Source organism: Urocampus carinirostris, chromosome 4 (assembly GCF_059441175.1).
Source record: "Urocampus carinirostris isolate Australia breed hairy pipefish chromosome 4, RoL_Ucar_1.0, whole genome shotgun sequence".
Lineage (NCBI taxonomy): Eukaryota > Metazoa > Chordata > Actinopteri > Syngnathiformes > Syngnathidae > Urocampus > Urocampus carinirostris.
The window spans coordinates 25,184,677-25,208,251 of record NC_142352.1 but is presented as its reverse complement, the minus strand read 5'-3'; the positions used below and the strand labels follow the sequence as shown (position 1 = coordinate 25,208,251).

Below are 23,575 nucleotides of genomic sequence, written 5' to 3'. Positions count from 1 at the left end.
ATTGTTTGCCCCCCAATCTGATCCATCCAAGATGGCTCATTAAATTTAATAGCAGCTTTTAATTCGGCACGGCGATCCTTTTCAGCACTTCCCAGTCGACACGATGTTGGACAAAACGGTGAGCTGAATGAGCCACGCCACGCCCGTAACCGGCCACAATGAAAAGGCGATAGGCTTCATCTGCAGGTGCCGATAGCATCTTATTGGATGATTTCAATGGGCCAGGAAGTCTTGCAGCATTTAAACATTGTCGCTTTTCATTAGCCGCGGCACGGAGATAAACCGGCTCACAATGTCAGCTGAGGTCATGTGCGATATTATGATATTTTATACTTGGGGTGGAAGCGCTAAGTGGCCCTTTTGTTATTGCATCTTGGTGTTGTCACTATGATGTAATAATTACCTTTTTGGGGTCATTTTAAGTCCCCATGTTTAAAAATGTGTGTAGTTTGGTAATATTACAAACTGTTTAAAAATGTATTCCACGTAACTATTACTTATGTAAAGTTTACAAGTAAAACAGAGGAAATAGTCCTAAAGGTGCTGTCTGCATCTTAAAATGCTGCTACTCTCTCTCAGCATCTTCTGGCTTTTTTAACAGTTTCAGTCAGCTCATTCCTTAAGTACTAATAAACTCTTCCTATTCATCCTTTTAAGCGTTTGAATTCGCGTTTGGGCAGTATTTGAAACAGACATTTTCCTAATTTTTCAATTTTCAGGCTACACTTAAGAAAAAAACGAGGAATGAGTATGAAATCACTCTGCCCGCCCTCTGGAAATATGAAAACATAAAATGGCTCTTTCTTACTTTCACCATTTTCATGCTACACTAACAAATTCAACAAAACAAAAACAAAAAAACAAATGCGGTGAACAGCATGAGGTCACTATACAGCATTTCCTCCATCCTCATTCCTCCAGCCTAATGTGTTCCACCCTAAACAGCTTTTCTAAAAGTGATATGATGACATATAGTGACCCTGGGAAAAAATATAAGGGTTATTTAACCTCGATTGGCCATTGTTAACATAGACTTCATGAAGATTTTTTTTCTGTTACTTTCAGCAGGATACCTCGAACGACAAACCTCACCTTTAATGTATATATATATATATATATATATATATATATATATATATATATATATATATATATATATATATATATATATATATATATATATATATATATATATATATATATATATATATATATATATATATATATCAATGCTAGTCATGGATTGAAATATTGAACCAAGAATACCAGCTCAGTAGCCTAGATGGTAGGGCGCCCGCTTTGAGACTGGGAGGTCGCTGGTTCGCGCCTCGTCCGAGTCATACCTAAGACTTATAACATTGGTAAAATGGCGGCGCCCTCTGTTGGCTGCGGCTGCATCGGCTCGCTACAACGGGTTATCGACATTTCGTTCTTACAAAGAATGACAATACAAAGGAAATTATTATTATTATTATTATAATCTCATTGCATATCTGGTGTCAATATAGATTGAACTAGATTAAAATACTTGAACAGACATTAATTTATACATTAGTTATTGTTTATTGATCCATCTAGATTTAAGTGGTACATTGAAGCACATTCAGATGTATTAGTGCTGGTCATACATTAAAAAAAAAAAAATGCTAATACATATTGCTCCAATACTGGCGTTAATCCAGATTATCTATCTATCTATCTACCTTGGTCATATACCTTAACAGGGGTGACCGACAGCAAGACAAACACACACAAAAACAAAGAAATAGAGGGGGACAAAAATAGCAAAAAAAAAACACACACAAACATTTTTTGGACCATGGCCAACCCAAATGCCCAAACACCCAAACAAGATAAGCTCCACGGCACCCAAATTGGTCATGCTTTCGTCCCTCCAGATGAAACGGGACACAAGAAAGCGGCCATGTTACTCAGGTCAGGGTGACACAATACTCTTCTGTTCAACAGCAGGGCCCGACAGCTTTCACTGGTTTAGTCCTGCCGCATCATACACGTGACCTGCCCATCCTTAGAATGCGTCTAACATCCCACTATCTTTTTCAACACCTCTTTACTCATTCATATCACCAACAGCAGCTCTAGCTTCCACTATATTTAGACCTCTTTCCTGCAGTGCACTCATAACACCATCCATCCACCTAAATCAAATCCAGATGAATCTATATAAAAATGTGTTTTAGTAAAAATAATAAATCCCACCCAAGATAGCACAGTGAATGACATGTCTGCTGTATAGTTCAGAGGTTGTGAGTTAATTCCAGTGATAGGCCTCCCTTTTTGGCTTTATGTCTGAGTGGGTTTTCTCTGGGATGTCCAATTTCCTTCCATGTATAAAAAACATGCATGTTAGGTCGGCTCAAGGGTCAAAAATTGTCCCTGGAAAGGAATATACGAGTGAATGGTTTCCTCTGCGTGCCTTGTGATTGGCAACCTTAGTCAGGTTTTATGTCTGGAAAATGAATGAATGAGTAAAATAACTCCAATTCTGACATCAATAACAGTAATACAAACCAGATTAAAAGGCTTAATTTGAAGTCAAGTCAAGTCAAGTCATGTTAATTTGTATAGCCCTTAATCACAGAGTCTCAAAGGGCTGCACAGATCAAAGACTATTGCAAACTACAGACTATTATGACACCATGCCCTTACATTGTCAACATAGAATATAGGTTATTTATATGCTATACAATAGAAGTGTGTTTTAAGCTTAGATTTAATCATTTCCATTGAGGTTGCAGAACAAGCAAATGTGTCCTAATAAGAAGCAAAAACCTAAAACCTGCAAAATTGGAAGCCACCCCAGCCCCACATACTTCCTGTTAATCTTTGTCCAGGTGTCCTATACAACTGTTGGAAAATTGGCTTCCCTTCAGCCTGAGTCTGACAGCAAAGCTTTAACTCAAACCTGAATAGGATAATTAGCTTGAAAAAGGGAGAAACACGCTGTGGCTGTGTCAGCGGCCTCTGATGAGTTTTAATGAAGCCGCGTCGGCCATCTTTGTCGGGGATCTTTTGCCTGGGCTTCAAAAGTTAATGACAGCACAAATGGAAAGCATTATCTGCGTGCCGCACATGCGATCGCGCGCCGCATAATGGCCGCCACCGCCGACAATGAATAGACGGGGACAAAAGATGGGCGGCCTCCATATCAGCGGGACACATCGCCGCTTTTGTTTGCCGGGGATTTAGCCAGGTCAAGCGATCATCTGTGATATATTGCGTGCCTGGACAATGAGCAGCATGAAAGCCCTTATTAAATCTACATAATTGCGAGATTTGGAAGCGACGGCCATATCTGCCGGCTGGCCTTTCCTAATGTAGCACGGTCTCGTGGTTATGAATTCATATCGATGGATAACAGTTATAATAAGGACGCGCTGTCATCAAAAACATGGCTGATCTCTTACCGTTCTTTCAGATCCAAAAATGTTATTTTTTGTTTGTTTTATGCCAGGGGTGGTGAAACTATACAGACTATAGACTATAAAAGACTATAGAGAGCACCAAATTAAAAGCCGCAGGCATACATTCAAGGAAGGAACTGAACTTTGTTTTTGTAAAACTCATACTGATGTTTCAAGGCACGGTGCAGCATTTAATTTGTCCTTAAAATTTAAAATCAGAATATTCTCTTGATTAAGTATGTGTTAACCATGCCCAACAGAGTTTTTCCACCGCGCCAATCTGGTTTTATGTTACTTTTAGCAACACTTTAGGAAGTAGGAAATGAGCAGTTGGGAGTGGAGAGTAATTTCATGCTCGTCACCGTGTTGTTTTCTTAGTTTAGCATAAGAATAATGAAAGTAAGAAATTCCGTGTTTCAAATATAGTCCAAACTCCAACCCAAACCCCCAAAAAATGAAACAGGAAGAGTCTATTTGAGACTGTGGAATGCATACACTTACACTCCACTTGATAGTGACAGTGAGTAGAACATTTTTACATTTTAGACAGCACCTTAAACAGCCCTAAAAAATTACTAATTCACGTCTATTTCTTACCTAAAAAAAAAAAAAAAACAGCGGGGAAATGTCTATTATAGAAAAATAACGAATTGTGCCGCAACTAAGACACCCGTTTGCAGACTCTGTCTGCAGCTGTCAATCTTTATTAACTCACGCAGCAGTCGATGTTATTGAATTTGCATTAACATATACGAAGAGTGTGACAAAACCATTATCGAAACAAAACTCAATGTACTTTACTGACTAAAATTCAGAAGCCTGTTCAAATAACAAAAGCCTCAGACATGCAGAGGCATGTGATTGGTTTTAAGCTTTCCCATTCTTCGGACATGGCAAAGTCACTGAGAGGAGACCAAGCATTGCTACTATTACATGCTGGTTGGTGGACGGTTGGATCCCTCAACCAATAGGGGCGTAAGAGCACTATTTCCTATAGTGTGTCTTGGACGAGTACAGCTCGTGAAACCCATCACTCTCCAGGCAAACAACTGTTTCCATGTTTGGTCATTAAAAACACTTTGGATCTTTGAAGCGTCCTTATTTACCCAAAACGTTTTATGTCTTTTTGTTATTTCTAGGCATTTACTTGCTTTTCCAGATTACACTCTGACAGATATACTCTTAACGCAGCCCGGTTGTGTGGTTATAAACACGTATATGTGATAACAGTTATAAATAGGAGGTACCATCATCAAAAATTCTGCGTATATTTTACTGTTCTTTCATAACCTAAAATGTAGGTTTGCCATGCTTTTCGGGATGACTATCTGCCTGCCAGCTGTTCCCTAACGAAGAACGGTCGCGTAGCCAAGAATTTGTATTGATCATGATGGGAACGTCACCAAAATTGCGATGGATCTTTCACTGTTCTTTTCTAACCCAGAACGTTCGTTCACTTGCTCTTCTGAGTGACTTTCTAGTGCATATCTATAAATGACAGAATTACATGAATTACATTAATAACACATGAGACGGAAATCAGCAGCTTCGTAAACAAGCCAGGAAAAATAGAACAAAAGTTGCGGAAGAGGGAAAAAATATTTATGTGCATATTTATCCGGGACTCTAGGTCAAAACCGAAGCCCTACGTCCGCCATCTTTGCAATCTCTCGGCACCTGCGGACAAACAAAAAGATGGTCTGGTATTAGCATTCCATGCTAGCGGCACGCATGCAGATGGCACTCTCACATATGGCAGATGTTTTAATGAATGTTAATGAAAAATAAAATTGTTAAGCGATGATTAAGAAGTGTTTGACACTTAGAAATGAAAAGCCGCGGATGAATAAATCAATAAATAAACCATCGGGACCCACTTTATACTCCACTAGGTAAAGAGACGACGCGGGTAGGCTATGGAAATGAGTGTTTGTCTATCCTCCCATTTTTGAGTGATTAGGAATTAATTTGAATAATTAATGATGAGGAGCGCGCCAATGAATGAAGTGTGTTTGTCTTATTTTTGGATTTGTTTGTTGCTTGTTGCCTGAGCTGGCCTACCTTCAAATCGAATGCACGTTATGCAAGCTGTTTGATCGCAAAACTTTTCCTCGGGCAGAACAAGGAGTTAAGGCTACTATGGAATAGATCAGTTGATATAAAGAGAATATAATGACTTCTAATCTAATATTAATGGAATATTCAAGTTCCCTCTCTATACTATAGACTTTTTGTCCTTCAGTCCTATCCTGGTGCATCACATGCAAATTATATGGTGCACGTCTCATCTCCAAAAAGTCATGTATTAAACAGCACAAATATTTAAACACCATTTGTGAATAAAATTTGTTAACGATACATGTAATCCGAAAGCAGGACATCTGCATTTTGTCTGTATGTGACTGCACACAGATGCTTGAAGTTTTATATTTACCCTATATTATATATATTACCCTATTGGCAGAAAATCTCATGATGTTTTCAAACGTTATATTCTGAGAGCCTCGCACAGGAAATTTGAAGGGTGCAAGAGCACACTTGGTTCACCAAATTTTATTTGTTTTACAGAGTTCGTACGGGTGCTTGAAATTCTTAGAAATGCTAACATTTTAATGTTGTATTCATGCTTGAATTTTGGTTAAAGTACTTGTTTGACATTGTTGTCATGTTTTTCAACAATCGTGCCTAAAAATGACACTGACACTGCTCTCTGGTGGCTTCACTTTGCCATTCTTTGCCATATAATTGACAGAAGCTGGTATTAGTTTGTATGGTGTACTGCTGTTGACCCCTACGCGTTAATGTGTATTAGTACAATGATTACCTATCAATTATGAACATGTATTATGGACCATGTTTAGCGATCACCAGTAGTAAATTATGACTTTCCTGCAACTAAAAATGTAGGTTACATATTACTATCATTTCCCCCCAAACTATTTACACACAGATTGTTCGGATCTACAAATATAGTCTGTTATTTTTTCAGGATCTAAACATCATATGTCTTGATAAACGCTAACTCTGAATTAACAAGCGTACTTGTAAATCACAGCTATATTTGTGGCTATGAAAAATACTCACACTGGATTTATTACTCTAATGACACTGGATAAATTGGAAATATGTCATTGAGAGTCCTTAGTAAAGTGCTTAAATTTGGCCATGAAAAATTAGTAAAACAAGCATATTCTTAAGAAAATAAACAGAATTCCTAAAACGATTCAATGCTGTTTTCGAGAGCATACTGCATTGGACCTTTTTACCAGATGGTTTCCTTTCACCTCTGATTTACATCATCTATTAATAGAAAAAAAAAGGTTAATTATCAATAGATATTTGAAGACATGAATAGACTGTCAAAGTGAACAATTTGTGTTATATGGCCTGCAACCAGCTCTGAGAAATTGCCAAAACTTACATGAGCCATGTGACACACCTCGTGAGTTTTGCTAACCTCCAGAATAGAAACCGCAAGCTTCAACTTCAATGATGTGATTTATGTCCGTTCTCTCATTGAGCTTGTGTCATGCCAAAAAAGCCTTTATTTTTTAAATTCATTTGATGATCGTGCGGGCTTCTCTATTTCTCTGAGTGGATTACCCGGAGATGCAGCCGTTGAGCCCTCTTTTTATATTCAACGGTTGTGGTGCAGTCAATAAGGTCCCTCCTGCATACAGTATCACAGATTATAACAACAGACGGCATCATTTGCACTCGATCGGAATACAAATGAAGCCAGACTGCGGATGACTCTTTTTTATGTCCATTAAAAAAAATGAGCAGGGCATTATTACAAAAAAAAAAAACGATTGATTTATATGCAGTTATTGTGTTAAAGAATCAGGGACCCTAAATTTGAAAAATAGATAAATATATTCTGTGTATAAATATATATATATATATATATATATATATATATATATATATATATATATAATATATATATATATATATATATATATATATATATATATATATATATATATATATATATATATATATATATATATATATATATATATATATATATTTCTTACCAATCAAGTTCAAATAATCCTTAACATTCATTGAAATAATATATATGTACATACATATAATTTAGGATTTTTGATTGTCTATACATTTTTGTTTTTGCAGCCACCATCAAAATCGCTCTGCACGGAATGGACCGGGAAATGCGAGAAGAATATTTGGTGGTCATCCAGGCCAAAGACATGGGCGGCCACATGGGCGGTTTGTCAGGGACCACCACTGTCACTGTGACTCTCACTGATATCAATGACAACCCACCCAAGTTTTCTAAAAGTGAGACTCTCTTCCATTCGAAAAAAAATCCTGAATATTTTATATGCATAACGCATTTTATGTCTTTTTGCGTTTTGAAAGATTTGTATGAGTTTGCCATCCCCGAAAACTTGCCCGTCGGGCAGACTGGAGGCAAAGTGATGGCCAATGACCGAGACGTCGGTGACAACGCAAAGTCTACTTACAACATCATCGAGGGTGATGAGAAAGGCGTGTTTGAGATTGTCACGGATCCGCTAACTCAAGAAGGGATACTGAGACTCAAGAAGGTAAGCTTTCACCCAAGGGGGAGTTGTGCTTCAACTGGCAGTTACACGGAATAAAGTATGATTCAAGAATACCGTTATAAAAAAAATAAAAATGTGCATGTTGTTTTCCTTCATCCAGGGTCAAAAAAAAAACATAGGGACGGTTATGATGGGGCAACGGAAGTAGAGTGTTAGGGCCCCCAAACTTCTACTCAGAATTTTGGGAACATATCGAATTTCAAGTTTAAATACATGTTGACAGAAAGTATTTTTTTCCACCATTTACTATACATTTATTATACATACATGTAAATGATGAAATGAAATGAAATGAAATTATCTACATTTATGTAGCGCTTTTCAAGTCAATGACTTCCGAAAGCGTATTACAATGTGCTCCACATTTCCCAATAGTGGGCTTGCAGCCATGTAAGGTGCTAACCTGCTTATTTGGGGTATTAGGGGTTCAGTGTCTTTCCCAAGGACACTTCGACGTGTAAGCCGGGATTCAAACTGGGATCCCTTGATCCCAAGACGAGCGCTTTACCTCCTGAGCTACTGCCGCCCCCTGCTTTTCAAGTCACTGAAGACCTCCCAAAGCGCTTTAAATGTGCTTCACACTTACCTATTCACACACACTCACACACCGATAACAGTGTCAGCCATTCAAAGCAACTAACTGCTTATCGGGGGCTTTAGGGGTTCAGTGTCTTGCCCAAGTGCACTTCGACATATAACACGGGGTATCTGGGAATCAAATCTGCGACCTCTTGATCCTAAGCCGAGCGCTTTACCTCCTGAGCTATTGGCGCTAATATATTTTTGATTTTGCAAAAAAAAGAAGGTCAGTTAAAGTTATTTAAAGAGATTTACTGTAATCCCTCGTTTACCGTTATTAATGGGAACCAGAAACCCCCGCAATATGTTAAAATAGTTAACCAGGGAAACAGGATTGCAGCCACATGGGTGCTGTTTATTTTAGGAAAAAAAGTCACTTTGTCGACAAATATTTGCTATATTGGCTCACCCCTTGCCTCAATAGTAAACTGGGAATAATGGATTGTGGCACAAATAGAACGGTTCTTTTAGGGAAGCCACAATCATGCTTAAGTGGCCCAACTGAAAAAAAAAAAAAAAAAAGATAAAATGTTCTGCCAGCCCCTAATTTTAGCAATACTCAAACGGTAGATAATGGATCATGGCCACAACTGTGCATTTCATTTTACGCTCGCTGGAATGACAAGATTCCAGATTAAAGTGCCTTCTGTCAGTCCCTGCTTTCAGCTTTATAGGATATTCATATATATATATATATATAATTTTTTCGGTTGACAGTGACAATCAGCATGCCAATCACATAAAATATCTGCATCTAAAAATAAAAAGAAGCCTGTTTATTATATCCTGAAGCTTTGTTCTGGATATTTGTTGACACAATTTCGCATTATATCCCAAATACTCGCTATATAATGATCAACGACGTGGTGTAGGATGTGTGCAAGAATGCGGGCAAGCCGCTGGGACGACCCAAAGCATCAGTCAGAAAAGTGCCAATTGTTGACAAAGCAAGTGCCACAAATGTGTTTGCAATTTTTGTAAGAAACGCACACTTCCAGTGTGAGTGGGAGTTTCAAAAAATGCAATTGTTGTTTTTCACTTCTTTTGTGAAACTGAGTAGGAAACTTTCGCCCCGAGATTAAGACTCCAGCCTACGCTGCTGAGTAACTTGAGATTTTTTGGACTTTGTGAGACAGTGTGTCTTATAGTCCAAAGTTATAGGCAATGTTTCCGGAGCTCGTTCTATGTCTACATTTGACACATACACAGGGCGGACTGTACGATAGGGCGCTAGTGCCTTCTCTTGCGGTTACACCTGTTGTGCTTCAATCCGACTCCCCTTCAAGTGAACTATGATCCTCAGCCCTGCCGCGTCGGTAGTTTGCATATGTTTTAATAAATTTATTATATAGTCTATATGCGCTTTTTTGTTTTAATCACGCCAATCAATATTACTTTATAAACACATACCATTGAGATGTTCTGTCGGAAACATAGTTCACATACAAGAGAATGGGAGTCAGATTTTGCAGGTCAGGATGAATTTTGGCACAACATCCAAGATCTTTCGCGTAGCATAGAAATCAACACACCATGGCGGACAAAAACATGTATAGCATTCAATGGTGCGAATGTCAGGTTTTGGAATTAATTAATATTTGGTTGGACAACTCTGGTCAGTCTCCAGTAACCTATTAACTTTAAAATTGCTAGATACGCTATGCAGTTAGCATTAGTGAGTACTGCTGCCAACAATGCATTGCGTGTGACATCACACTTTTCTTTTTGCACAAGCGGAAAGCTTATGGCATCCAAATAAGAGTGTCTTTAAAGTTGCACATCTGCTACTTTACAAGACACACAGGGCACACTGCCGGAGAGGGACGCTTCAATTTGAAGATCTGAGACTTTTATGTGTACCTTTTGGTTGTGAAAATATGATATGTTTTGTGATCACAAGGTGTTAGCATCTGCTATGTTGAGCAAGAGACTTCTTGTGTGCGCGCATAGTGCAGATTTAAAAAATATTGAGGAACTTTAAACGTTTAATTGTATTATACTTTATTATATTTTCAAATAGGATTGACTTTGCATCATTTTTAGGATTGCTTGCCCTAATATCCTATATTTTAATAATTTTCAATGGCATCAGGTTTTGCTTTTATACGCCATTTTTTGCCTATTTTACAACAAAAAATACATAAACATAGCAAAATAGTTAAAAAATGCTCATTTCCTTTTTGATTTGAGGATTTTTTTTCTCTTTTGTACTATATAAAAGGATAATCAATACAGTAAAATAAAGTCACAAGGGATAAATTTAATCACATAATAAACTAGGCAAAATGCAACATTATTTCAATTTGAGAGATTCAAATGTGTCCTCTGTTACGTAGGATTAGTCTTTTAAACACATGACTATATTATTTTTCATATTGATCCACTTAAGTTTGAGCAGTTTTGCTCAATTGGATATTTATTCCTGTATAATGTACACATGTGTATAATGTGCATACCCTCATTTTTTATTAAAATCCATACAATTTTGTTTCACTTTTTCTCACATTAAACTAAGTGTTGTATTTGACAAATGTTGTTAAATTATTTCGGCCATGATTAAAATGGTTTATTGACAACATAAACTATGAACAAATTACCAACATAAAATTTACAATGTATGTATTTTATTTACTTCAAGAGTTGTTTCTATTGTCGTGCTTTTTGGATTTATTTACAGTATATAGTTAAAAAATATCTCCTGTTTTCTAAGAATATTCTCCAGGACTGTGAACAAGATTAGTTTGATAAAGACATCAAATCAAAAGCCTTTCGCGTTACTGTATATCACTGGTTGTCTATTGGTTATAGTTTAGCGCTCTTACCGCTGCGACCCGGGTTTGATTCCCATTGCACCCAATGTATTGGGTCTGTCGTGAGCATTGTATTTTGACTGATCGATTGTTGCACGAATAAAAACTTGTGTAAAAGCAATTGCACGTTATACACTAATAAATACAGTACATATGTTGCCCCAACTTAACTTCCTGAAAATAAATGAAAAGTCATACCATGTTAGTTTGCTACTGAGAAATTTTACTTGGCGCTTTTTTCCCCTCACTTCATCCAAGCTGCAGATAAGCGGTGGCAAATTCTGAAATGAGCACGCATTGGTGAATTTTCACTCCAAATTTGACCCTTTTTTTTTCAAACCCGCCATGTAACTGGAAAGTATCCCAATTCCTCAGGGTCATTGCTTGAGCAAATTCTTCCGCTGAATCCAGCCCACGTACTGTGCACTTCAATAAACTGCCCAGCAGGATGACATCATTTTGTATCAACACGCTCAAAGTCTCGGACCACATTGAAACATATCACGCTCCCCTACAGGTTGCGCACACTCGCCCCCCCCTAGAGGGGGTTGCTCGGGGATGACGCTAATGTGAAGGGAAGTCACTACCGCTGTGAGCACCGTTCTTCTCGTCTGCTGAAGGAGCACGTACAGTACTCAAAGGGAAAATACATCCACACAGCAGAAAGTACCTTGTGGCGGTAGTTTGATCAAAAATAGGAACATGTACCGTATATTCTGCATTATAAGGCACGTATGATTATAAGGCACACTTCCCCCAAAATAGTCTTGCCATACATTTGTCATGCATAAGGCACAACGGACTATAAAACACATACATCTAAGAATAGAGTAAAGCTTCCGTGTGCACAGGCACACATTAATCTAATTAATTGATATGTACCGCTGACTGAAATTGCGAAACATGTTGTGCAATAGGAATCGCACCTGAGTAGTGCCGGTGAGTACACCAGCACAATACCACCAGACTACCAGTAGTACAGATGAAGTGGAGAGACTGTTTAACCTATCAAAATGCACTATGCATATATACATGAATGTAAAAGAACAGATAAAAAGAAAGTATGTCAACAGAATACTTTAAATGCTCTTTTACTGTCTGTAGACATACATATTAAAATGAGAGGTTAGTGGCACACAGTTGAACAAGTGGAGAAACTATTTAACTTATCAGAATGAACTATGCAAATCTTCCCTAATGAATCTTAAAATAATGGAGCCAACGTAAAGTATTTCAACAAAATACCATTCAAGCTCCTCGACATATGCATACATATTAAACCCACATTTTAGTGATGCACAGGTGAGGAAATGGAAAGATCGTTTAACCTATCAGAATGTCCTTTTAAAATCAGTGTTGTGGCACCGAGAGCAAAAACAGTATGATAAAGTCAAATACCTTGTCGTATGTCATTCGTATTACTTGCAGTCTTGTGATAACGTTTTGACACTTTCATCTCCACTACTCAGGTTGGATTAGTGTTGCATCTAAGGTTTTGCTATTTAGGTCAGCATTGTTTATCAATTTGATACATCGTTTCTCAAATACAGTGCTATCATAAAATCTAATATGGTAACGAATACCGATAATTACGGTGTGCATGTCTGATGTGGCCTGCAGTATTCTGTTATAAGGCACACTTTCAAATTCCTCGCCAAATTGGGATTAATAGGTTTCTTTTACAGTCCAGAAAATATGATAACATCGATCAAACTAGTTGGGTTGGAGGAAAACTTCATTCAACTGGTTTGAAGTAAGGTGGCCATATTTTGGCAGTTACATGCGTTTCTGGGTGTTATCATTTATTTTCCGAACCGTTTTATCAGCTCGTCTTCAGGCCTGTTGAGGGATGTTTTTGGGGATAGTAAGCACCCCTCTTGGCCCTGCAGGCCTGAACTGAACTTTGAAGTCATGTTTTGCCAGTGCACCCAGATGCAATGTGGCCACTGAATATGACACGAAAGAAGGGTGGCGGGATGTTAGATTATTGTTTCTAAGCCTTTTCTGATTCGAGGCCAACTTTTTCTCTGTTTAAGTGTCTTGTGGCACACTTCGTCTAAAATGTTTTATTGTTGCTTTCTATGGCTTGGATTGACAGTTGTCCTTATAGTTTATGGTCATCGTGGCTGGAGATAAATATGAGATACATATTATATATATATATATATATATATATATATATATATATATATATATATATATATATATATATATATATATATATATATATATATATATATATATATATATATATATATATATATATATATATATATATATATATATATATATATATATATATATATATATATATATATATATATATATATATATATATATATATATATATATATATATATATATATACCAATCACAGTTTGCTGTTTGCTGGCTTTGGAAATGTGACATTTGGAACTTTGACTTTTATGTCAATGATTCATTAGCCATTCTGTGCAGCTCCAACCTAAAGCTACTTAGTTTTCAAAGAGTGGGACATATTTATCTCCTTGTTGCCACTTTTATTACAATATGATGAGAATCCTCTCACTTGTCCGTTAGCTATCTTTGAAGTGTTTTGTGAAGAGAAAGTCAATACTAATACTGTGTTCGTGTGTGTGTGTGTGAATCCGATTGAATGGCAATGGAATTTACTGCTGAGTACTTTAATGGCTCTATTCTACAGTACTGAAGGTCAAAACACACACAAAAAAACAGTGGTAATGTCCCTGAGAGTCCCAGTTCTCAAAACACACATTGTGCGCTTGCGAAATAGAGCAGAAGCTATCATGCCGCTTTTATACCATCATCGTTTTTTTTTTGTTTTTGTTTTTTTTTTTCCTAAATGCAGTTTCTTAGCCAGAACCTTTTGGATCCCGAAACAAATTCCAGAGAGAAGGTTATGCGACCCTCATGGCTCCCTTCCAAAGAAAAATTTAGACTAATTTGCCTTGATGGCGTTTGTCATGAACTCAGCGAACTTAAGTCGCTAGCGGGTCCATTATGTTCCATTTTTAGAGGTCTCCTTTTTGGTTTCTTCATAATATGATAAATCTGAAGTGGGATCGTTGCATTTGCAGACAAATTTGTAATCCAACGCTGCAACTTTTAGAATAAATGGTTTATATTTGAATAAAGCATATACTTGTAATGTAAGGGACTGCTGTCAATTTGGCATATTTTTGGGATTGACGCTGCAGCATAACTAAGCCTCATGTTATTTAATCACATCACTTTTAATTGATCTGAGTAAATCCATTTTCAAATTAGCAAGGTAAACATTGTATTGCTGTAATGTAAACACAAATAAAAAAATCCTATATAAAGTGTGTTCTTGTTTGTTCATTCTTCTTTCATATCATTTGTTTCCTAAATCACTCATTAATAAATGTATCGTTGCTTTTATGTAAAACAAAATATCTCCCAAATGTATTTTTTTTTCTATCATACTGAAAGAGACTGTTGTTTTTCAACAATTTCTGAATTTGGCTAACATTGAGTTGTTCTTTTTGTTTATAACTTATTCCATGATTATATTAAAGATAATTTAAATGTAAATATATATTTTTAAATGACTGCGTTATTTATTGAAAAAACAATATTTTTTTATAATCCCAAGTAATGCTAGTAGCTAACATCAGAACTGTGCTGCAGACCCGCTAACCAATCAGCCGCCCTGTTGCACATACATATATATTTTAATACATATTAATTTTGATTTATTCTTTATTTATTCATACATATTGTCTGTCATGGTTGGCATGGCGCCCAATTGGCCCCGCCCGTGTGGCGCCAACTGCAGCTTGTTGACAAATCCCTATCAGTATTTAAACTTGGTCCTTTTGTCGGTGCGTCTGAGAATCTCTAGTTTTACACGGCAAGCCCTTTTTCGCCTGTCCTTTTGCTCCTGTTTATCTCCCGCTACGATCTGTTTTGATCTCGACCATGTCAACTCTCTCGTCCCGAATTACGACCTGTTTTGATCTCGACCACGTTTGTTCTCCCGTCCCGAATAACGATCCAGTTTTATCTCGACCACGTCTACTCTCCTCTCCTGGCTTTCGAATTGTTTCCTATTCCGACCACGTTTTTGCTCATCTATCCCGGCTACCGACCCATTTTTTTCCGTTGCCGACACCGCCATCGCTCGCCAGGAAGTCCCACTTCCGCGTTCAGATCGACCTGCTTCCCGCATCCAGCAATCCCTGGATCGTGGGGGAAACCCCCACCCTTTCTTCTAATAAAACCTGTGCGAAACGTTACGTGAGTGGGCCCTGTTTCCGTTCTGGTCTTGACATCGTCATTAGTGTATTTTATTTTCTTGTCTTTCCTTTATTTATTCATACATATTTTTACGTATTTCTGTAGACCTCTCAATTATTAAATTTTATGAAAAATAATACACTCAAGTTTTTTTATGTAGAAAAATGAAAATATGATTATAAATGAGCAAAACTGTCTGATATGGCTTATGGTAGAACATTTTGAAGATGTTTTTAATTTGTATTTACTTATTTATTTTATTCATCCATTGTTATTTTTTAAATTACCAAACACAAAAACAATGTGTGCCCAAAATCTTCGTACAGGTATTTTTTTTTTCATATTTTGCTATATTTAATTTTTTTTTCCAAGTAAAATACAAACAATATTATTTTAATTTTGCATTTTTCTGATGGCGTAAAGTACAATATTTTGCTCATTTTAAGAGTTTTTTCCCTGTTCTTTAGAACTAAGTAAAATAACACATGAAACCAGGTACTGTACCCGAGGACTGCAGTAGCAAAAAGAAATGACAACTCATGACAAACGAGTTGTACATGGTACGGTGAACTGTGACTTCATTTCAACTGACACTAATCTAGACATTCGCGCTGCACTGCATGATTAACTCACTTTAACGCTGACAGTTTTTCCTTGTGGTTTTCATACATATTTTACTTGGCCATCTTGAAGGGCACAGGCAATATTTGGCTGGGGGAATAAAAGTCCCCCAAAAGCTTACCTCTCTCCATTTCCATATAATCACTCTGACCATCCATGCACAACCTCACACCAGCTCCTTTTTCCGTCTCTAACTTCTGAATTAAAGTGTTATCCACTGGCTTGGGCTCTCTTATTTTCAATCCCTCTCTCTCCAAGGTTCTGAGAGAGAGAAAGATGAGGAGAGGGATGAAAGTGCGTCAAATAGCCCCTCAGACCGAGAAGGGACCATATTCCGAGAGGATTTAGGGGCTGACAAAAACACCCACAACAATGAAAGAAGAGAGGAGTTCATAGCTTTTAGGACAAAACTTACGATGGTTTATATTTGTCGTCATCACAGATAATAAACAAATACAGTATTCCCTCTGCATTTTGTGGTTGGACTTCTGGGTCTATTGTTCATTACAATTGTATTTTTTATTAAAAATTCCACTTACAAATGGGTACTTCCTTGAAGCTTGGTGTTACTCTACGAGAGCAAATTGGAGGGGTCCTTACCCTAGGAAAAGTTAAAAACACACTGACAGAGGACTTTAAGGACAGCGAGGGCTAATAACTTAAAAGCAGATCAGACAGATAATATAGCCCAAGACTGTTAAAACATTTAAAAACTAATGAAAGCAGCGGTAAATCATGTCTGGTAAAAGTTGCAGCGTTGGATTACAAATTTGTCTGCAAATTTGTCTGGGTTGTCAAGCACGAGCAACGTAATTACACAAAAGAAAATTGTTTCTGCATTATCTGAATTCTTATTCTGCATATTTGATTTAAATGAATTATATGTTCATGCATACCACTCACCAATATCAAAAAAAGTACTGTGCTTGTTTGCCTAAATGTGTGCTCCATTTCTGAGTCCCTTCTGTTTACTAGTCATGCTCGCCTGGTCACGATATATGAATGGATACAACTGTGGCACCTCACCGTGGGGGCAGAAAATATACTGAAAATAAATACACATACGGAGATTAGAGACTAAGCAGTTTTGTGTGTATCATTTTGTCCAGAGTGCGCCATAACAATATCGCTGATGAAGGAAACTGCATGTACCTGTATATATGGAACTTCACTTAACACAGATCATGCATGTTTTAACATTATAAAATATAAGCTGACAATATGAATGGGTACCACAAAATAAGTAAGACATATTTAATTATCACGTTTATACATTCACACTTATTGAATATTCATTGCAAGGACAATCTTCACCAGCAACAAGACGGGATGTTTAAGAATAACCGATTAGCCATCGAGTGAGGAATCTTGGCCACAAGACGCAGACAAAACGTTTTGATCTTCCTTGGAAGAGTTTTCTTGATAACCTCCGTAGAGTGCTTGTCTTTATTGATTTTGTGTTAGCCGGCCGGCGTTCCAGGGCGCTAATAATGTGATGTCAGCGAGAGCGTAAATAAAGAGATTCATAGAGTAATTGCCCGGCCTGACAACCAGTCATTTTCTGAAAAGTAACATGACAAAGCCTGACAGATTTCAAAGTAAATCGATCGTGTTCTCGCTGACGGAACAATAACCATTGACGGATTTTAAGTCACCTCTACGCGTGACTGTATTTTTGCACTGCAACCATATTGTTTGTTCTACAGGTAGACAATGTAATCCATTTTGAATATTTAATTTTTGCGCTGTTTTCATCTTGTTTTCTGCTCTCTTTTCTTTTAAATTGGTCATTGAGGTCAGAAAAAACTACTATAAGAATACAAAATATGTGGAAAATAAGAAAAATAAAGTTACAAACATCATTACAAGAACATTTGACTTATTTACCTATTTTTTTCCTCTGAATTTATTTACTCAGGATTCCACAGCAGTTGCATACTAACTCTTAAATGTACCCAAAATATTCTTGTTTAACTTAAGAATAGTTTTGTGCTACGCAAATATTTTTTTTTAGACTTTAAATTGAGACTATAGTTATAGCTATGGTATTTATATGTGTATTACCGTTGGGCTTGTAGCACACTGACAGTAAAAATGTGTGCAATGATTGATCAGTCAATAAGAGTTGCTGACCAAATAACATATAGAAAGGCATTAGAATTGTATCTCATTACTGCACATTTTTTTTACTCACAGTGCCATAAATATTGATTCGCAAAGTGCAATATCTACACGTCTTCCCCTGCGCATCAATAATGATGCAGCTTAATATATATGTAAAAAAGCTTGCATAGTATTTTGTTTAAACACTCTTTGTAAACACTTTATGGTTTATACGTTCTCTTATATTTGTTCCTAGTTCCGTGAGTAAATATAGAGCAATACAATAATAATTCATGCCTGTTCAATTGTCATTTGTACCACTGTTGGGCGAGTGGTAACATGTCAACGCTCTCACCGTTGCGACCAAAGCTTTATTCCTGTTGCATACAATGTTTCGCAAATTTGGTCAGCAATGATTATTGAATGATCAATCATTGCACAAATGTGAAAGTATATCGTAAAACCTCATGTAGTAATGCACAGCTATAATTACTGTATCAATTTACAATCTTAGCAACTGTATTCTGTGGTATATAAGGGCACTGGGTTATAAGGCACATTTTTAGCCAATTCTTATAGTTCGTAAAATACGGTACTAAAATAAAGCTGAAAGGGACAGTTTGAAGACAAACTATCTTCTGTTAAGTGAGTGTGACAGTTCCATTTCATTTGCTCGCAGGCGCTAGACTTCGAAAGCAGGAGGACATACACGCTCAAAGTAGAGGCCACCAATGTGCACTTAGACCACAGCGGCGGCATAGGAGGGCCCTTTAAAGACACGGCAACCGTTAAAATTGTGGTGGAGGACGCCGACGAACCTCCCATCTTCTCCAAACCGGTCTATTCGCTGGAGATCAACGAAAACGCGCCAGTCAACACAGTGATCGGCTCGGTCGGAGCCAGGGACCCAGACTACAGCGGAAGTCAAGTCAGGTAAGACGCAGGTGATCTTAGGTGACATACATATGAAGCAGAGATATTAAAGCCAAGCCAGTCTGAGCCCGACCATGTACCTTGTCTTGGAAGACCAAGCCCGAAGCAAATATTAAAATTTCATTTTTTTTTTGTGAGGACTCTGTAGGAGAAGAGGTGATTTATGATAACAAATGAAATGTTATCTTTTGTACCACAATCTAAATTAAACAATACTTTTTAAACATTTAGATCTTATAAATCCAAGTGTCTGCAGAGGTTACATTTACTGGCAATTCTTTATCATTGAAGGAATGTTTAAAGAATTGAACATTTTGATGGGCTGACAATTGGACCATAAACGCAGCAGCAGTTTGTCCATAAGAATCTAGTGCAGCACTTTAAGAGAGAGATAGGTAGGAAGAAAAAGAAGAACAAGAAGGGGTGGACACTATTTTTAAAAAGCCCTGTCAGGCTCAGACTCGGGCTTACTAAGTGTTCCTTTTCAATTAGTCACAGAATGTGAAATGTTTCTTCTCGGCCTGTATCACATTTGCCACTGTACCGGTTTTTCATGGTTGCGTCTTGGTTAGCCAAGCTCCTAACTGTATGTTTTTGGCAGGCCAGCCTCACATATTGATTTATCTATCTACCCTGGCCATATCCCTCAAGAGGGGTGACCGACAACAAGACAAACACATACAAAAACTAAGAAAATAAAAAAGGGAAGAAGGAGCAAAAAGCACACACAAAAATGTTTGGACCATGGACAATCCAAATGCCCAAACACCCAAACAAGTTAAGCACCTCAGCACCCAAGTTGGTCATGCTTTTGTCCCTCCTGATGAAACGGGACACAAGAAACCGGTCGTGTCACTCGCGTCAGCACAGCTTTCACTGGTTTACCCCTGCCGGATCATACAGGTTCCCTGACCATCCGTTAGAGCACGTCAAAACATCCCATAAAGCAACTATAACATTTTACAAATAATCAAGTATGAACTATAATTCTAATAAATAGGTATAGCGTCCTCCAGAATGTTCTGAAAGTGTTTTATCTAAAGAACATTTCATAAGTAGAAACATATTTCCCTCTATAAACGCCTAACCCTGTATTTTAAATAATTTGTCATGCATTATAAATAATAAAAAAAAATGTTTGCCTACTTTTGTAGCAGCTAGACAACTGTTTGGACCTGGGAAGCAACTTTTTTCGCCTTTGTAACCTGAAATATCTTCCAATATTTTACCAAATAAGTCTTTTTTTAACTGGAAATTCCTTGGATAACTACGTTTGTACCACTGTGTTCATTTTGGTTTGGTTTGAAATTTTCCTTCAGTATCTCAAAGCGAAATGCATCGCGATTACATCAGTACGTGAATACAGTGCTGCATTCGATTGCAGCGTGAAACTTTGCCAACTTTGCGATTCTGCACAATCATAGCTTAAAAAACACATTTTTTAGAAATACTTACTTAACAATGTTTCGCAAAAAAAGTAATTTAGCTCTGGTTATTTAGAGGTCTTGCAAATATTGTCCCTGTCTACTTTTCCTGTAACCTTAACATGAGAGTACAAAGAGTAAACTTATTTTATCTACATTAAGTTTGACACCAAGGCATTTAAATGTCTTCATCTGCCTGACCTTTAGGCGGATACCATTAAAGAAGGACGCTCTCATTTCCACAAATGTAAGAAACGGCAGGCGGAAAAAAAGTAGATTACGAGCCCAAGCCACCACAACTTCTCACCCGTGATGACGACAAGGGCACCTTGATGCGTAGCCAATTTTTCTCCTCCTTGCGTCCGTCTTGGCATTTCATTAATTCCCTGGTGACTTATTCCCAATACACGACACTCATCAGGTGTTGAGCTTTTCATAGCTGTTACAAAAAAGACATTTTGTTTTTGGGCATTCCAGGAATGGAGGTTATTCTTGTTCTAAAAATACAAATCAATTTAAAAGATGCAAATATTTTTTCATCGCAGGAACATGAAACACGGATTTTGAGCTCCCACCAAAGATTTCCGTGGCTATGGCAGAACCCTGATATGGTTCTTACGGAGCAACTCCTTGGTTTTCCTGGCTTTGTGCTTAGGGTCGTTCTCGTGTTGGAAGGGGGTTGTTCCCCAACATCTCACAATACACGGCCCCAGTCATCCTCTCTCTAATCCAGAGCACTTGTCCTCTCCCATGCGCATATAAACACCCCCAAAGCATGATGCTAATACCCCCATGCTTCAGAGTATGGAGGGTGTTCTTCGGATAGTACTCCTCATTCCTCCAAACGCGCGTAGTGGAATTATGACCAACAAGTTATATTTTGGTCTCATCTGACCACAAAACGTTCTCCCATTACTCCTCTGTATCATCCAAATAGTCATATGCAAACTTAAGACTGGCCTTGACATCTGCTGGTAGAAACAGGAACCTTTCATGCCAGTCATGATTTTAAATCATGATGTCTTAGTGTATTACCTAGAGTGAACTTTGAAACGGTAGTCCCAGCTCTTTTCAGGTCACTGACCAACTCCTGTTGTGTAGTTCTGGGCTGATTCCTCAATTTCTTCGAACCATTGAGAAACCATGAAGTGATATCTTGCATTGGGCTTCACTCCGATTGAGATTGACCGTCATGTCTAGCTTTTTCCATGTTCTAATGATTGCTCCAACAGTGTACCATTCTTCACCAAACAGCTTGGCAATTGCTACGTAGGCCTTTCCAGCCTTGTGGAAGGTACTATTCTGTCCCTGGTTTTGTCTTTTGACAGCTATTTGTTCTTCTCCGTGTTACAAGTTCAAGTCTTCTTGATTGTATGGGGTGGACAGGGGTCTTTATGCAGCTAACAGGTGCATCTGATTCAGGATGATACATGGAGTGCAGCTGGACTTGTAATGGGTGGCCAGACAGGTCTTTAAGGTGTATCACACAAAAAAAAATGTTAAAAAAACATATGCATTTTTATTTCTGGATTTGCATGATTTGTATCTTTTTTATCTCTCTCAATATAGCCTTGTGCTATATTTTAAACATGGTAAAGTATATAAAGAGATACAATTGTGTTGAGGGCAATACACAGAGCGTTCAAACAGTTCTTGTACTTTTTCCTGCCCCTCGTCTAAGATATAAGACTGCAGTATTCACTCCAATTTATTTGCGTCGTGATCAGCTATGAAGAACACAGCAGTCATAAAATGGAAAGCCTTAAAACAGATATTGTTTTTTTAGATTAATAATTGACTGTTCTGTCCTTGATAATGTTGATGATGATGACAATGACGCAGGGGTACGGCAGTCTTTATTGACAAACCCTCAGATGCTCCATGCAGATACATCAGGCTCAACGTTTTATGTTACCTTTTTTCGCCATTTTTGCTCGCGGGGATTGTTTTGAATCAGAGTATGGTCTTTGTGTGTCTCTCCTGAGATCTTCATTCTTTTACAGGGGCAGACAAAAGACAGATGCCTCGGTGGTATTCTGTCTCTCACAGTTATAAGTACTCACTGTTCCAATTAAAGCCGAGACAATCCAAAAAGCAATGAATTTCATTACGATGTATTATCACCAGAGACAGTAGCGGCAGGATCAGGTTGCCAGAAAAAATAAATCGCGTTAGATTGTGGTTTTGTCTCTCACCTCTGATATTGTTTTATAAACTCATTTCATTTTTCTTGAATGATGGTTGTTCTGTATGAAAATGGCATTTAAGCATATTAAAAATCGGCAAACATGCACAATCTAGTCAGATTGGATGCAAGGTATTATTACTCCAAACTTTCTTGACATCGAGAGAGTACTTTTAAGCAGGGTTGGGTAGGGTTACTTTAACTGGATTACTTTCAATTACTTTTGGATTACTCCAATACCAAATATGCTAATAAAAGACAAAATAAACTAAATGTGAATAAAATGACTAAATTTTGTGCAGGCTTGGGGAGCAACAGAATCCAAGGAACGGCAAAAATGATGTTGGCGAGCTGTTTGGATTTATTTTCATTCTATTTCTGTCACATTTTATGTTAGTTTTGCCGGAGATCAAAGAGATCAAAGCCAGGAGAGAAAGCTTACCATGTGTTGTGAGTCATCATTTTATTCATATCTAGTTTATTTTGTCTTTTATTAGCCTATTAGGTATTGGAGTAATCCAAAAGTAATTGAAATAATCCAGTTAAAGTAACCCTACCCAACCCTGCTTTTAAGTTTATTCAAAATTGGCAAAAATGTTTTACCTTTTTAATCGATGGTGGAAAATCTAGTATAAAGCTG

General features: G+C 37.4%; 1 protein-coding gene across 2 annotated transcripts in view; it reads left to right on the top strand.

Moving 5' to 3' along the window:
- The window catches only part of cdh8 (cadherin 8), a 228,626-nt gene that overhangs the window by 169,271 nt on the left and 35,780 nt on the right, over positions 1–23,575 (top strand). For both annotated transcript variants that reach the window (XM_088333954.1, XM_088333955.1), the window contains 3 exons: positions 7,566–7,733; positions 7,815–8,002; positions 19,073–19,326. In XM_088333954.1, the coding sequence (XP_088190080.1) occupies positions 7,566–7,733; positions 7,815–8,002; positions 19,073–19,326 (610 nt within the window). The remainder of the gene's footprint in view (positions 1–7,565; positions 7,734–7,814; positions 8,003–19,072; positions 19,327–23,575) is intronic.